Here is a 17,124-nt window from a genome sequence, read left to right on the forward strand (position 1 = left end):
AAATTTTTATAACGATTAAAACGTAAAGTTAATATATTTACTAGGATAAAAACGTGTTTAACCATGTAATTAACACAATGTTAAATGAGTACTCCATTCGCCATTCGGTACTATTTACAATAAACAAATAATTTTTTAGATAGACTTTTTAGATTGAATAATTTATGTATCTAGTCAAGAATCTAAACCACATACATAAATTATTCAACGTATCTAAAAATTCAATTGTTCTTATAAATCGGACCGGAGGGAGTATAAGTAAGGGGAAGAAGATGTAAGAAGAGATTGATTGATAAAAAGACAAAAGTATCCGTCCATCCGTCCGCGTGTTGAATTCATTTCATTCATAGTTTTCCTTTTCCATTGCGGTGGCTACTCTCTTCTTCTTCTTCTTCTTCTTCTTCTGTTGCTTCTTCACGCTAAGCGCGAGTAATATCTCAGATTCATGGATCGAATCATCGGTGATAAATTCAAGTTAGGACGCAAGATCGGAAGTGGATCCTTCGGTGAAATCTATCTCGGTCTCTTCCTTCAATCAATCAAATTCTCTTTTCATTTTTATTATTATTATTGGTTTTGATTTTGATTTTGATTTTGATTCAATTTTATGATTTTGCAGCTACTCATATTGATACCTTCGAGATCGTTGCTGTCAAGATCGTATGTTTCATCCATTTCTTTTTTTTTTTTTTTTTTGTAATTTAATTTGAATTTGTGTAAATTGAATTGAACTTGTTAGTGTATGTTTTTTTATCACGGTAGATTTGCCAGAATTACAGTGAACCTCAAGATACTGTGATTCTGGTATATCCATGGTGATACCAAACATGCTTAAAGAAAGTTTGCTAAATTAAATTGAATTGTTTAGCCATGTTATTGTCATGTTTGGTATCATGGTAGATTTACCAGAATCACAGTAAACCATGAGATACTGTGATTCTGGCATATCCACTGGGATACCAAACATACTTTCAACAAATTTGCTAATTAAATAAAATTATTTAACTATGTTATTGGCATGTTTTGTATCAATACGAGTAAAATTGATTTTGATGTGTTTGTTGTCCTTGAGTCGAATTGATTTTGTCTACAGAAGCTAAGATGTGATTTTTACAATGAAATTTATTGTTTGACTCATTTTTACATTCAACTCACTTTTTAGTAAAATCAATTCATTCAAAATCAGTTTTTGTTACCGCAGTGCATGTTTGGTGTCCGAATGATTTGTCAGAATCATTGTGAACCATAGTGATTTGTATGGTTTATCGTGATTTTGGCATACTCCTTGTGATACCAAACACACTTTTAGTTTTAGCTTAGTTTTTAATTTTGTTGTTTTTCTGTTGTGTTGCAGGAGACTGGTAAAACGAAGCATCCACAATTGCTTTATGAAGCCAAGCTCTATAATATTCTTCAAGGAGGAAGTATGCTTCTTTCTTTTTCCTTTCATTATTTTCATTGTTGTGGGCACAACTTGAGATTAAATGCGGAGTTTATTTGATTGTTGAGAAATGAAATGTGTCAGTTTGGATCCTCCAACGTCTCAATTGTCCCTAAAAATACAATTTTTAGGGATATTTTTGTTTCTGTCAAGGACAATTTTGTCCGATATTTGACATTTTAGAGGACTGAGTCGACATTTTTCATTTCTCTTGGATTAAATAGGTGTTCATGTATTTACTCAGGTGTTGTCAAGTATCCGCTATAGTGGTGCTGTAGCGCTGGGGTGTAGTAACAAATTGCTATTGTTCTACAATACAATGTTTAGTACAAAATGTTTGTCAAATAGCAATTTGAAAAGAAAAAATAAAACACTTTTTCCCAATCTGCAATTGACAACATTGATTTACTCTAATAACAATAACACATTTAAGCAGTAAGTATATTTGCGTTCTTGCTATTGTTATTGTTGTTGGGATTTAATTGAAAATGTTGGATTTTTGTTTAATTAATACAGGTGGTATCCCAAGCATAAGATGGAGTGGTGTAGACGGGGAAGACAATGTGCTTGTTATGGATTTGTTGGGGCCTAGTCTCGAGGATCTTTTTGTTTACTGTGGAAGAAAATTCTCCCTCAAAACTGTCTTGATGTTGGCTGATCAAATGGTAACCCCCATCCCTTTTAGTTCCTTCTTTCGTAGCCTTACGGTGTTTTTTAGTGTCAGTCCCAGAGTATATGTCATTTGTGCCACTGTTATATATCTTGTCATGTGGTTATGATGCCAAGCGAGAGAAGTGTGCATTTGTAAAGGTATTAACATGTTTTTATTTGGGTGCAGATGACCAGAATAGAGTATGTGCATTCTAAAGGGTTCCTCCATAGGGATATAAAACCGGATAACTTTCTCATGGGACTTGGTCGGAAGGCAAACCTGGTGAGTGAATACCCAGTTTTTAATTGTTTCCTTACATTTAGAATTGACTGATCCTGTCATTCCTTGAACTAGTTGTTTGATCGAATTGATGTGCTGTATACGTGTGCTTGTGTTGCACATGTCAGGTATATGTAATTGATTTTGGGCTTGCAAAACGATATCGGGACTCCACAACCAATCGCCACATCCCATACAGGTTTTGAACTTTCTATCATTGTAATCCATTGTTAATTCATTCACTTTATCTTCGGCCTCTTTTTTTACTGGGTTTGATGTTAATATTGAAAATTTCTTCTGATTTTGCGTGTAGATTTCTTTCCTTTACCTCTTCTCTTCTCATCCGTTAGAAATACCCAAAATTAATACTTAATGAATTTTACCTCACAGGGAGAACAAAAACTTAACAGGGACTGCGCGTTATGCAAGCTGCAATACTCATCTTGGGATTGGTATGTCAGAAGAAATTATTTAAGCCCTTCACGTCAAACAAATTGCAGTTATTTTCATTATGTTAATTCTCTATTTTATTTGCAGAACAAAGCCGCCGGGATGATTTGGAGTCACTGGGATATGTGCTTTTGTACTTCCTCAGAGGAAGGTATGGCATTCTTATCTAGTTATTTGGCTTCGAGAAGCAATTTTTGCATTTACTAGCAACATAAATATATGTTCTGATCTTTACGCTACTTAATATTTGTGTTTAGCCTTCCATGGCAAAACCTAAAGGCTGCGACAAAGAAGCAAAAGTATGATAAAATATGTGAAAAGAAAGTATCAACTCCTATTGAGGTAAGCATCTGCACATATATCTATTCTGAATGCATTTTTTTTTTTTTTTTTTTGTTATCATCACAATCTTATTTGTCTGTTGTTTTGTGTAGGTTTTATGCAAATCTCATCCTGTAGAGTTTGCTTCATACTTCCATTACTGCCATTCTTTGACCTTTGATCAGCGACCTGATTATGGATTCCTGAGGCGCCTATTTCGGGAGTTATTTGCTCGAGAAGGTGATTATAAATGTTCATCAAGTCATCTTTATAATCTTAACATTTACATGTTTAGTGTTGTGCAACAATAGCCTTGTTCAAAGCGTAAATCACAAGCCAACAAATGCTTTTTCAGTTGGTATGGATTCAACTTATATTCCATTCCACAATGATGTGGGTTCAAATGCCGTGGCCGATTTGTGGACTCTGATAGTGGGTAATATGTAAGTGCCTTTATAGCGCTTAGTGAGCCTTGAGGCTTTCCATAACCCATATTGAGCCTGCGGGACTCAATCCACCTAAACTTCATTCATAAAAAATAAAAAAATAAAAAAAAATCATAAAAAAACTGATGTTAAATGGGCAGTTTGTTTTGATCAACTTACGTGTTCCTCCATACGCAAAATTCATATTCTTTTGTGGTAAAGTTAGCTGAATTTGTCTTTGTTTTCACATCTACGCCGAAATGTAACATCCCCACTCATTTCCGGTTTATGACAGGTTACAAATTTGATTATGTATTTGATTGGACAATTTTGAAGTACCAGCAGTCACAAAAGAGTAGAGCTCAGACTCACATATCCGTAAGTATATTTGTGTGTGTGTAGATTTGGGTTGAGTCTTCCCATGCATCTGAAAATATTTATTTTGTCATATTGCAGCCGGTTCCTGTAGCGAGCAACAATCGGGCAATGCCCATGGATATTGATAACCAACAAGGTTGGTGCTTCTTGAACCATATTTTGTTGTGCTGCATAATAAAATGTCTTGTTCATTATTACTAATTGACAAGGATTAATGCTTATACAGGGAATGTCTCTGCAGAGCAAATTAGATCAGACAATGCCACTTCTTCTGGTGTTAAGTTCCAGTTTAAATCATCAGGCGGTAAAAATTTGGCTTCTGAGAATCCTCTTGGCAAGAATGTAAGTCGTCTTACATGGAGTAAAAAAGTTTCATTCCTTTCTACTGAATCTGTGCAGCACTGAGTCACAATTCTTTAGTTGCGCACCTTTGTGTTTCAAACTTGTGAAATAGACGAGTGTTTAATGACCAAATTTTAATCTGTTGTTTATTATTTTTGTAGATTTTTGGTGAAGCAACTATCCCTTCTACTTCACACTCTTTTGAAGCATCAAGAAGGAACTCCTTGAAGCCTTCCCCATCCACTGAAGCTGCAAACCATAGACATGGGCAAGGGAGTAGTAAAATTGGTCCTTCAAGTAGTCGGATGAATGTTCTTCACATAAGTTCTGCTAAATAAATGCTGAATATGGTAATTTTCTGGTTTATACTGCGTGTGTGCTGCATTGAGTACTATTGTCTATGTATGGCCCACTCATATCATTGACCACTGCTTATATTGTGCTATGTTTCTAGGTGTGAATCTGATCAAGAAGATTCCCGGCATGCATACAAACATGGAGCTGCATATTATGGGGTATTGCTTGCAAGTGATCTGCCCATGGAGACTACAAATGTGCTACAAGGTTGATAAATTTCTTAGCTCATCTTTTGAGGCCAGTTTATGTTGCTCATTTTCCCCCTAAGGTGACTGCAAATGATTGTTTGGTATAAAATACAGACTGCACAGGCTTGGCTTCTTCGTTGTAGATAATTTTCAAATATGGCACACAACAATCTTGTGTATCTATGTTTCAATGTAAAATTAATGTGTGATGTGGCACCATTTGCCCCTCTTGCCACTTGTGATTTGTGCCGTATAATAAGTGGTGACATAGTTTGGTTTAAATTGATTGATAATATTACAAATTGCAGGTGGTTTGTTTTCAGTTGCTTTTGTTAAGATACATTTGAGTTCAGTTTATCGTTTTGTTGCTTATTTAATTTTATCTCATTATATTTTGACTGCCTGCATAAGATACAGTGCACTTGTAATTATGTTGTCTGTATATCATGTTTTGAATCATCAATCCATGAAATGGTAAGCAGCTTGTCGGTGACCTTGTTTTCAGAATGTATGACCACAATGAATCAGATGCAAAAGTTTTGGCAGGATGACTCCCGAAATAATGGTTTCTTCACAAACATCGAAGGTAGTTTTGGTGGTATATTTTCAACGCTTCCAAACATTCGATTGTGGTTTAACGTTAGTCTGAGGTCACTATGTGCACCTCTTAATATTTAAACTTTAGGTTTAAATCTTGTTATTAAAGGAACATTTTCAAAGGTAGTTAGAACAATAAAAAAATATGTAAATTGTTGAATCAACTTCTGTTCATGTTTTGTTAATTTTTTTTTTTTTTTTACTTTGAACATGATGCTCAAACATTTCTTGATTTGTAGGTGTCGAATTTGACAGTCAGCCAGATTAATTTGTATTGTCATTCTTGGGCTGAGTGAATTCAATCTGTTTTATTTCAATGTGACCAAGGTGTGGACAAACTGCAATATCTTTGATGTTCCTATGTAAAGCTAATTGCAAATGAGTGATACTATTTTCAGTTTACATTTGTTTCTTTTGCAGGTCTCTTTTTTTCTAATCTATATAGCAATGGATGAAATATGCAAGACTATTGCATTTATATGGATGCCATCTACATTTTTTCTTTTTGGAGGATTTCCTTTTTTAACCTATATGGGTTAAAGAATGAAATATGTAGAGTAAATGACATCTAGGTGGATGTCATATCTAAATCATATCTCTTCATACGGGGGATGGATCCTCTCGTGTCATGAGGGTCTATTGAAATGTCCACATCCATTGAAAAGGAGAAAGAATTCAGGAAAAAAAGTGAGTTTTAATGGTGGAGATCATGAAAGATGGAAATATGAGGGAAAAAAATATTGAGAGCATCTATCCCCTTCTTCATACATATGATCCTCAACCCTTGAGGACCGAAATAAGAATTGTTTTTGATCATAATGTTTGTTGGCTACTACTGTCTTTTGAAGACATACCTGTGACATTGAGATTTTAGTTTCCCCGTCAATGCGGATAATACTAGGTCACCGGGTCTTGTGCTAGTTCTTGTATCATGAAAAATAACGTTGCTACCAAGTTGAAGTGTATGTTTCTTTCTACTGAAAAAAAAAAATAAATTAAAATTTTCTTAATCACCGCAAATTGAAAAAAACTTTTGACCGAACATAGAAGATATTTTTGGGGTCTCCAAAATCTCAATGTGAATCTTTGCTAGAACTTTTGCTTGAACTCTAGCATTAGTAAAACGTAATTTGGGGTTGATAGCTTTAGAAAAGGCGAGTTGTTCATGGCCACATGACAAAATAAGATAGTGATAGAGGGGAATTGAATTTGAACCTGATGTCTTATATCTCTCACGTAATCTGCTTCAACAATATCACCAAATGACCTTATAATTGAAGTTATATAGATGGATATGTAGTCTTATTTATAGACAATTATATCTAGAGTTCTTTAACTTAATTTGAAGCGTTAAACAAAGTTTTTTATTTTATTTTTTATCTTATGTCAAATTAGTCTTTTATATTTAAAAGTGTTTACATTGTAAAACCAATTTTCATTCTTAATTTATTTCGGTTGTAAATTTGTGTACACGTTCACTTCATAATTTAATGATCTACTATAAAGAATGTTTCACAACTCAGTACTATAATTAGACTCTAGTGGACAACATTAGTGGCAATTTTGGATAAAATTTGAAAAGATCATATTCATTGATAGATTTAATATTGTAGCAGTCATTATGATAGAAGAAAATAAAGGATCTGTTCAAAACTTACTTAGTTTAAAGTTAAGGACACTGTAGTTTTGCAATAGATACATAACAAGCATCTGTTGAAACATAAACATAGCAAGGAAAGTTTGTTTAAGGACCTGAATCAAATTCCAGAGTCAATGAATGGTGATAACTATCTTCTCTCCATCATGGCTCTTCTCCGAAGATGACATTGACACTCGTCGTACTCTCTTGCTGCTTCTGGAATGGTTAAACTTTCATCTTCATTATCTTCAATTGCTGCTTTTTAGGGACTGTCAAATTGAATGTTTAGTATATTTGAGGACTGCCATTTGAAGGGTACAACCTATTTGCTGCACACTTTGTTTTAGGTACAAGTTGAGTTTGAAATTGAAATGGCTGTTACGTATGCTTTTTTTTTTTTTTTGAGGGAGGCTGTTACGCATGCTTGTTTATTTCTTTATTGAGTTTATACTGTTATACACTTAGTGTGAGAATGATACGAGTAAAGAAATATCCTATTGTGGGCTAATTCTATTTCAGTTTTTCCATATATAAATTATCTTTTCACTAAAGTCTTACCTTTCTGCTAATGAAAATTAAAATCGCAGATGAATTTAATAATTGGGTTTTAGGTAGAAAAATGTAACATCTGAACTGAACATGGCATATATATTCCCATGCACAGGTTATTTTTGGATTTCACTTTATGTGTGGCTCTCTACTTCATCTCACTTTATTATGAATTCTTTTATTCAACTTCCTAATTTGTTTTGTCTCACTGCTGTAAGTGTTTGGCATTTTTTTTGTGAATTCTCTACTCAAGTTCCTAATTTATTTTGCCTTACTATGAAATTCATATTTTCCCCTTCTATTGGTAAAGCAACATCAGATCATAAAATGAAATAAAGAATTAAGCAAGAACTTAATGTTTAATTCTACAAAGGCCAATTAGATGCACCCACACCAAATATCTCAACACACAAATCAATAATGCACTTCAATTTTAATTGTAATTAAAATAAAATCCAAGGTAGGTTTAGAGGAAGTATACTAGACATGCACCCCAATAGAAATGAAAGTAAGAAGCTGATTCCAAACAAAGAAAATAATATGGTATTTATATAATTCAATTTTATTTGTTTTTACAATTCTCTTTTTACAAACAAGACTTGCAAAATTTGACAATCTTGTTCCTATTCTTCATGTCATACACATTTTGTCCAAAAAAAAAACCCTCCAATCGGAATGGTAAAAACCCTCCAACCAGAATGGTATTTACCAGTCAAAATATTAAAGATGTGATATGAAATATCAATTGGGAAAGTGAATAGAATCGACACAAATCAAATTGTGTTTGAAATCAATGCCTTGACAATGGAGCAAACAAAATTTGAATTTTCAAGATAAAGTTTAAGGTTAAAATCAAATATTTCAGTAGGTTACCGTTGCCATCGGTTTAAGTAAGAGTTAGCTGTAGCAGCTAACATCGTCAAAATTTGTGGGAATGATCTATTTTAAAGTCCACTAACACCGTACGGTGGATATGACCGGACGGGCCCTGGGCGCAAATATTAATGGAAAAACCTATTGGCACTCGTTGTGGTTTTGGTGGAAATTGAGCATTTAATCTATATCTATATATACAAAGTAAATACATGGTTTTGAGGTGACTTTTTCTTTTCTAATTATACCCTTAAATAAATTTGTTTATAACAATGTTATATTGTTCCCTTCAAAAAAAAAAAACAATGTTATATTGTTGGTGTCATATTTAGTTTGTTACAATATGAAAATGCAAAAAAAAAAATTTATACTATATATAAAGAAAATATACTGTTTTGGACTGACTTTTTCTTGTTTAAATTATACCCTTAAGCAAATTTGACTATAATAATGCTATTTTGTTGATGTTATTAAAAAAGATAAGAATTTATATTATATTTGTTATATTTTTTCGAAAGATATTATATTTGTTATATTATTGGAATCATTGAAAAAGATAAGTATAATTTGTTGAAATATGAAAGTGCAAAATATATATTATCTTTTTTTTGCAAAATATATATTATCTATACCTATAATTTTAATAAAAGCCAAATTAATTTAAATCAAAATTTCATAAATTTTTTTGTTCCTAATTTATAGGCATTAGCGCAATAAGAAGAGTGGATAGACGAGCACTCCGTTCCCGTCTAAACGCTAGTAACTATAATTTTATTCAAAATTAAAATTTGATAAAAAAAACTATTATTCGTAATTTATATACATTTACGTAATAAAATGAGAGGAAGAACAAACACGAAGTGCTTGTCTGAACGTTAGTTATATTATATATAAATGGAATAGGGGATTTTAGTTTGATTTTTTCACTATCCCAATTATACCCTTACACAAGTTTTCCTACAATAATATTTATTGTTGATGTGACTAAAAAAGATAATATTTGATATTATATTTGATATATTAATGGTGTCATTCAAATAGATAAACATAATTTGTTGGGCTTGTTATAAATTGAAAGTCGCAAATATTTATATTTATACTTTCAATAAAAATTAAAATTTCATAAAAAAAAAAATCGTTCATAATTTAAAAATGATAGCCCAAATAAAAAGAGCGGAAAACCTCGTGAGTATCCGTGAAATTAATGATGAAGTTAGTGATTGTGAACTACCTCTCTACATTGATTTTGAGTTTGGAGTTCTGATTAATATATGTTAAAGTTTGAAACTTATCGTAAAAAACATGTAGTTTTGGCTTTTTCTGTTTATTTTTGTGAGTGAATATATATTAATTTGACTCTTGATTAAATATATTTTTATTATATTAGTAACCAATTTTAAATATTTTATTTTTATTATATTAGTAACCAATTTTAAATATTTTATTTCCAAAAAAATGTTTAGTTTGTTTTAAACTTTCAAATAAATCAAACTTTCAAAATATCATAATTTTTCAAAATTTATTATTATTATTTTTTTTGAGAGAAATTATTATTATTATTATTTTTATTATTATTATTATTATTATTATTATTATTATTATTATTATTATTATTATTATTATTATTATTATTATTATTATTATTATTATTATTATTATTATTATTATTATTATTATTATTATTATTATTATTATTATTATTATTATTATTATTATTATTATTATTATTATTATTATTATTATTATTATTATTATTATTATTATTATTATTATTATTATTATTATTATTATTATTATTATTATTATTACTACTACTACTACTACTACTACTACTACTACTACTACTACTACTACTACTACTACTACTACTACTACTATTATTTTTGTTGTTGTTGTATTCAAAAGGCGTATTTGACTTTGTTTTATGCGTCTATAATCGTTGGCTTGACAATATTGTGGTGAACGACATTCAAATCTAACTTGTAAGGTACTCGTGCATTCTTAATGTGGTTTCTTTCATTTTTACACATATGTGCAAAGAAGATGCAAACCAAAAAATGGAAAATAGAAAAAATAGATCAAGTGAAATAAGAGACCGAAAAAAAAATTGACATCGATAATGTTTCCTGGCTAAGTTTAAAGAGGAAAATGATAGAAATCATTAAAGCATTAAGAAATATTATAAAAAAACACAATGGATGTTATAATATTTTATGTGGTTATTTAAAAGAGAAACTCAATTATTTACTAGATAATAGATATATGCATAAATGAATTTGGGTTATAATTTAAAATCAAATTGTAATTTTAACAATATACAATGTCCATTTTCACATGAAAGTTATGGCAATAATAGATATATGCATAAATGAATTTGGGTTATAATTTAAAATCAAATTGTAATTTTAACAATATACAATGTCCATTTTCACATGAAAGTTATGGCAATAAAAGTCATATTCAATACATGAAAAGAATAGAATAATGGATTCTCATGACACATATCAAATCAATGTGGTTGTAAAAATAATATTTAACATATGTATGAAGAATAATCTTTAATATATGACCGGGGTTCGAACCCCGACACATCCACTTTCCGTGTGTGAGTCTACGATGGTTTTATCATTTCTTCTATCTAAAAAAAAATAATACAAAAACACACAATTATTTTATCTAATATTGAAAATTGACTTCATAAAATTAACTTAATGATAGATTAAATTGTGTTTGTTATTATTTGTTTATTTAAAATTCGTAACATTTAAATTTCCAATTTCAAGCAAAACACTCAATTTTAGTTAAATTCAAAATCAAATTCTTAGTTAGGAGTACATGTAAACACATTTAAAAAGTAGATATTGATAAATAATATTTTGAAAAAACTTAATTTTAAGAAAATACTATCATATAAAAGAATTTAAGGTACAAGACGTACCAAAAAGGAGAGTTAAAGAATCAAACAGAGAAGAAAATTAAGTTTTTCAGAGAAGTTGCATTAGAATTTAGAAATAAGATAGAAAATGCAAAATAAAAAACAAGAAGAGAGAAAGAGAAGAGGAAGGTAGAGATGAATGATTAAACTCTAGTTGTAATAAGATAAACACTTAAGTAACCATTTATATTTTATATGTTTCTCATCTCTTATATAATTTAATTTTTAATTAGATGGACAGATAGATAATCAATTAGATAAGATTTGTTAGATAATCGGTCAAAATAGCCTATGTGAAAAAGTTTCACTTTTTAATATTTTTTTTATCAAATTCGTCTTTGTATACATGGAAACTGACTTGAAACTCCATGTCAGAGGTTAACGTAGGGCCGGCCTTAGGGATAGGCTGGAGTGCGACGACCTAGGGCTCATGTCAGTAGGGGAGCCAATTTTTTTAAGAGGGGGTGTATATATAAATATTTGGTTTTTGGGGAGTATATATAGCAAATCTCATTGAAAGACCCAAAACATTGACATGATGAAGGGTTGGACTGAAGTCTATTAATGTTTTTGGCACAATTTGCTATATATACTCCCGTATAGCACATATTTCTATATGCACCCTCCCTATAATTATTTTTGTTGTTCTTAATAATGTGTCAAAAAATTTATTTTCGAAGGAATTGGTGATATTTTTTGGGCCCTTTGTTCCTAATAATGTCTCTCACTAATATTAAAAATATTGGTGATATTTATTATCCAAGAAATTGGGATAGCTTTCATAACAAAACAAATTCTATTTTAGTTGAAAATGAGTCTACTAGAGAAATTAATCTTAATCTTGTCTTTCAAAGATTAAAAAAAAAAAAAATTATATCAATATAGTAATGTCAACTTTCTTGAATTGATTGAAAGGATTGCAAAATTGAATTTGATAATGCAAGATCACGCGACAATGTGGGACCCACTAAAAGTAACTCAAGAGCAACTCTTTCATCGGTGTTTATTTTGCATGTGGTTCGCGATTGTTGTTACCCGTAACTAGGGGCGAAAATGGGTTTGGCCGGACCATGATTTGTAAGACCTAAGTCTGACATAATTTAAAAATTATAGGCCTGGATCTCGCCTATTACTTGTCATAGACTCATTTTTAGGTTTGATGAAGCATGAAGACCTATTTAAATGGTTATTTTACACTAGAGGGATGTTATTTGATTTTGATTAACCACTTTTTGAAACAACTTATTGGACAACCAAAATATACAAAGAAATGTAAGGATTGACACAAAAATCAACTTTAGAAAGAATGTAAAAATACAATGTGAGTTTGAAAGAGAAAGTTGTCACAAAATAGTTGTGCAATTATCATTTATCTTTACACTAGGGCCTAACAACACTCATAAGCACACTACTAAACATGTTAAATCTTATGAAGGCATAAAACACTCGAATAAGTCTAAATCTGTCACTAAATAACGAAATCTTACGAAGGTCTAATCACACCAATAGTTGTGCTATTAAATAACCAAAACATATAAAAGCTTGAGTTTATAAAAAAAAACTTCAACAATATCAATAATGTAAGATATATTATATAAAAAGCTTAATAGGCTTTTTTGTAAGTTTCTTACTAAATTTGCTCAAAAAAAAAGTTTCTTACTAAATAAGTTTTTATGTATTATTCATAAGTTTGTCAATATAGTTTATGAAAAAACTATTTATGAAGATAAAACTTTTGTTAGTGAAAACATATAAATTAACATGAAAGTTTGTTTATTTGCATAAGATGTTTCTCATAAGTTTAAAATAAGTCAATCCAAATGGAACTTAAATAGACTTTATAAAAAGTTTGAGCTTGACTTTCTTATTAAACAAGCTGGGCCGGGTTAAGCTTTAAATAGGCTAGGTTATAGGCTCCTGTCAGACGTCTTCATTCGTGCAATAAAGCTGAAATACTAAATATATAAATTCTCAAAAACTCAATATTACATAGGTGTTAGCTTAAAATACACAAATAAAAGGATGAGAAATTACACGAATTATAGAAGAAAACTTAAAATTCTAAAGTCTCATTCAATATAATAAACTTGGTAGGATGTTACTTACTTCCTGAAGTTTGGAATACTAGAGTCAATTACAATACATAGAAAAATGGAATAGAGAAATTACACCAATTTTATATAGAATAAAACTTCAAATTCTTAAGTCTCACTCAATAGACTTGATTGATACATGATCAAACTTTATTTATGTTTTCGCCGAACTTTAGATTACTAAAGTCCCCTTTATTTGGAAAACAGAGGGTTAAGAGAGAAGAAAAAAAATAAACTTGATTAATGGTGACTAATGGCCTTTAAAACCCTAAGAATTCTTACTACTTCAGTCAACACAATTGCTGGTTCAGTAGTGTCAACTCCAACCATTGCTGCCAAAAGTTCAATTTTTTTCTTTGTTTTTCCATCAAGAAGCAACTCATTCAAACTCACTTCATCTTCTTCTTCTTCTTCATCATCCAATGCATTATTACCCGACTCGATGGATGAATCTTCACTTTGTGTGAAGGAAAATGAACTTTCACTTTCAGCTTCAGCCTTTACATTGTTTAGCTCATTGCATTCCATGGTAGAAATCATGTGGCATTGTTTGCTTAAAGAAGAGCAGGAAAAATTTGATGAAGTGCTTTTTTCTTGATGTACCTTCGAGTTTTCTTTGCTATTCATTGCTATGATGCTTTGGAACATTTAGAAACAACAAACAAAAGAATAGATATATAAGTAAAGAAAGGACTAAAGAGTAAAAGTAATATAGTAAATAATCATTTTGGTTAATCCCATAAATAAAATAATGTTAGTTAATTTAGTCCTCTCATTAGTATATCTCTTTAGTAAACATTTATGAAAAAAGACCAATGAAAGACATATATATCGACTTGAATAATTTTTTTGATGCACCAAAACCAACATAGAACATTTAAAATTGTGGTGCTAAATTTAAAAAAAAAAAATGATATTGCTGGTTATCCTGAAAACTTTTGTCTCGACATTGTCACGACAATTTTAATTGTAACAGTAACAAGATTATTTCATTTTCATCAACCGATGTATTCTAAAAAAATCCAAAATCAAACGCCTATCCTTCATTCGTGATGGATTTCTTCGAAAGAAATAGCACCACTCTTTAAAAAAAAACTAAATTGACTAACATTGTTCAATTTAAAAAATTAAATTGCTATTTCACAAATTTAAAAGACCAAATTGACCAACATTTACAATTTCAGCTACTAAAATGCTGATTAACTCAAAACTAATTGGTGATTATGTTATGTACCAAAGAAAGAAACAAGGTACTTATGGCCATGATTCAATTGGGTCCTGGTATTTGAAATTTTGGTTAGGTCTAACCCTTTTTAAGTAATTATGGCCCATCTTTGCACACTTCTGTTTTTTCTTTTCATTTTTGTTGTAAAAACACACTGCTGTTTTTTCTATATCTGACTTCTGTAGATTTGGAAAATATATTAAATGTTTTCCTTTTGTTATTCTATATACTATATGAACATTAATGAGGTCCCATAAGCTACCCTACTCCACTCTCTTATTTACACTCACACACATTTAAATGCAGACACAATTTAGTACATACATGATTGATGATGAACCTTAGATTCTACAACCGTGTATAGGTTCAAAGGCAAAGGTCATTGTTAGGTTTTTTTTCCTTTATGTGATGATTGATTAATTTTTTCTAGTAAAAACACAGACATACTTATTTCCAAGATGTCTACCACACTATTGGATATAAGTTTGGAATTTTGCACACATTGAGAATATTAATGATTATTACACGGATTTAATTTTTTTTGTCAGGTAGTCTAATGGCTAAAGTTCACATATTTTAAATGTGGAGAAGTGGGGTGTCCAGGGTTCGAATCCCGACCCCTGCATATATTATGTAATGTCTCTACCAACTGAGTTAAACTCACGGGGACACACGAATTTAATTTATATACATCGAAATGTAATTTTTTTTATACGTGCATCTAATCAAATCATGTCGCTTTTTAGATTAGTTATTTTTTTTAAAGACTAATGTTAGTATTTTAGTTGTTATGGATTAGTTTCTAAATCATCACTACAAATATATGTGACATTATTTGATTCCACGCAGGGTCGTTCTTTGGGGAGTGTAAAAAGCTCAACCGAGTTGGGCATCATAAAGTGATGGGTCTCTGGAAAAAAATATTGCTCAATATCCCCACCCCCACTCAAAAAAGAAAAATAAACATGTTTCATGTTTCAATTTCTAAGTAAAAAAAAATATTGCTCAATATCCCCACCCCCACTCAAAAAAGAAAAATAAACATGTTTCATGTTTCAATTTCTAAGTAAAAAAGCTATGTTCCATGTTTCTATTTCTAAGTTAAAAAACACGTCTTTAGTAAAAATAATTGCTAATTTTGATTTCGGTGGCTAATAATCATTATATGAGTGTTATTTTTAATTTAAATAGAAAATTAATCTTTTAAAAAAATTGTACGCTTTTTTTTATTAGGGATCTATTTTTACAGACGGCCTCCAGTTTCATAGGGACGGTCCTTATTCCACGCACGTGTAAAATATTTTACAGCGTTAGAGTATAGAAATCAATCTCTTGTAGTATGTTTGGATTGGCTTTTCCACAAGTGGGTTGCACATCTCAATGCCACGTTTTGTAATAAGCTACAAAATGGAGCTTCAGCACAGACATGCGTTTGTTGTGGTTCTCCCATGGAAAAAAACATGCAATTAGTATGTTAGTTGTCAAGAATACCATTATTCATTTCAAGAGGCTTTGTATATAACTTGTAAAAAAGAGCTTCATATATGAAAGTCACCTGATAATGGTCGATTACATTGACAAAAAACTAAGGATATATTTGGATAGATGGTTTTGGAGGAGAAGAGAAAAATTATTTAATTTTCTCTTTTGATTTAAAAGTCAATTAAGTGTGATTAATTATTAAAAATATTACAAGTTTTATTTTAGCTATTTTAAAATCACAGTCATAAATAACCAAGTTGTTTTGGTTTCAGTTGCAAGGAGCTCCTTCCAAGGACATACCTAGAAAATACAGGGTTCAGGGGTAACAACGCTTGACCAGTGCGCATGCCTCTAAACACGAGCTGGATTAGTCGCCCATCATTGGTGGACCGGAAACCGGTGGGAATGCCAAAAAAAATCACAGTCATAAATGGTTGTGATATACTAGTATTGTAAAATATATTACACCGACATTGTATAAAACTTAAACTCGTAAAATATACCACTCTCTGGAGGAGTAGAAACTAAAATCTTTATATTCGAATTGAAATCTAAGTGGACATGATAAGTGAGGACCAGGTGAACATATGCATATTAATTATATAAGACAGAATGGAATAATAATAATTACTTTAAAGCATAGCCATGAATGGGAATCAAGTATGTCCTTTTCTGTCTTCTACCCTCTAAATGATGTTTACATAGTACTACATAGCAACTAGTATTATGGTAAAACATGATTTTGGATTAGATTGAATTGAATATAATTGCTTCCTGTCAAATCAATAGAGACGTATGAAGATCTAGAAATTTTTTTTTTTTTTTAACAAGCAAAAATTGATTATATTAACACTGCAATAGTAGTCTCCACAGCACAAGGTGTGCCGAAAAGACCACT

The 17,124-nt window shown here is 30.6% G+C and overlaps 1 protein-coding gene across 4 annotated transcripts; it reads left to right on the plus strand.

The window, feature by feature from the left end:
* The first annotated feature begins 283 nt into the window (after nt 1-283).
* Nucleotides 284-6,439, plus strand: LOC146918497 (casein kinase 1-like protein 3). 4 transcript variants are annotated; one of them, XR_015016236.1, is made up of 18 exons: nt 284-521; nt 620-660; nt 1,355-1,424; nt 1,958-2,106; nt 2,280-2,375; nt 2,501-2,571; nt 2,763-2,824; nt 2,910-2,973; nt 3,080-3,164; nt 3,257-3,383; nt 3,864-3,946; nt 4,025-4,082; nt 4,173-4,288; nt 4,450-4,638; nt 4,743-4,852; nt 5,316-5,419; nt 5,670-5,757; nt 5,851-6,439. XR_015016236.1 is itself a non-coding variant. In XM_085720138.1 (15 exons), the coding sequence occupies exons 1-14, from the start codon at nt 446-448 to the stop codon at nt 4,624-4,626; spliced, it is 1,275 nt and encodes a 424-aa protein (XP_085576264.1). In that variant the 5' UTR covers nt 284-445; the 3' UTR covers nt 4,627-4,638; nt 4,743-5,155. The 4 variants fall into 4 exon arrangements, 1 of the variants encoding a protein (XP_085576264.1); XR_015016235.1 differs by having other exon boundaries at nt 5,339-5,419; XR_015016237.1 differs by lacking the exon at nt 5,316-5,419.
* The last annotated feature ends 10,685 nt before the right edge of the window (nt 6,440-17,124 follow it).

Source organism: Medicago sativa, chromosome 6 (genome assembly GCF_051527215.1).
Source record: "Medicago sativa cultivar Bolivia chromosome 6, Bolivia_mono, whole genome shotgun sequence".
Classification (NCBI taxonomy): domain Eukaryota; kingdom Viridiplantae; phylum Streptophyta; class Magnoliopsida; order Fabales; family Fabaceae; genus Medicago; species Medicago sativa.

Bases quoted from the DNA above. Each gene is read 5' to 3' on its own strand.
- LOC146918497 (XM_085720138.1), top strand. From the start codon at position 446: ATGGATCGAATCATCGGTGATAAATTCAAGTTAGGACGCAAGATCGGA. The intron at 522-619 runs GTCTCTTCCTTC...ATGATTTTGCAG, and splicing joins CTTCGGTGAAATCTATCTCG to CTACTCATATTGATACCTTC. The intron at 2,974-3,079 runs GTATGGCATTCT...ATTTGTGTTTAG, and splicing joins TTGTACTTCCTCAGAGGAAG to CCTTCCATGGCAAAACCTAA.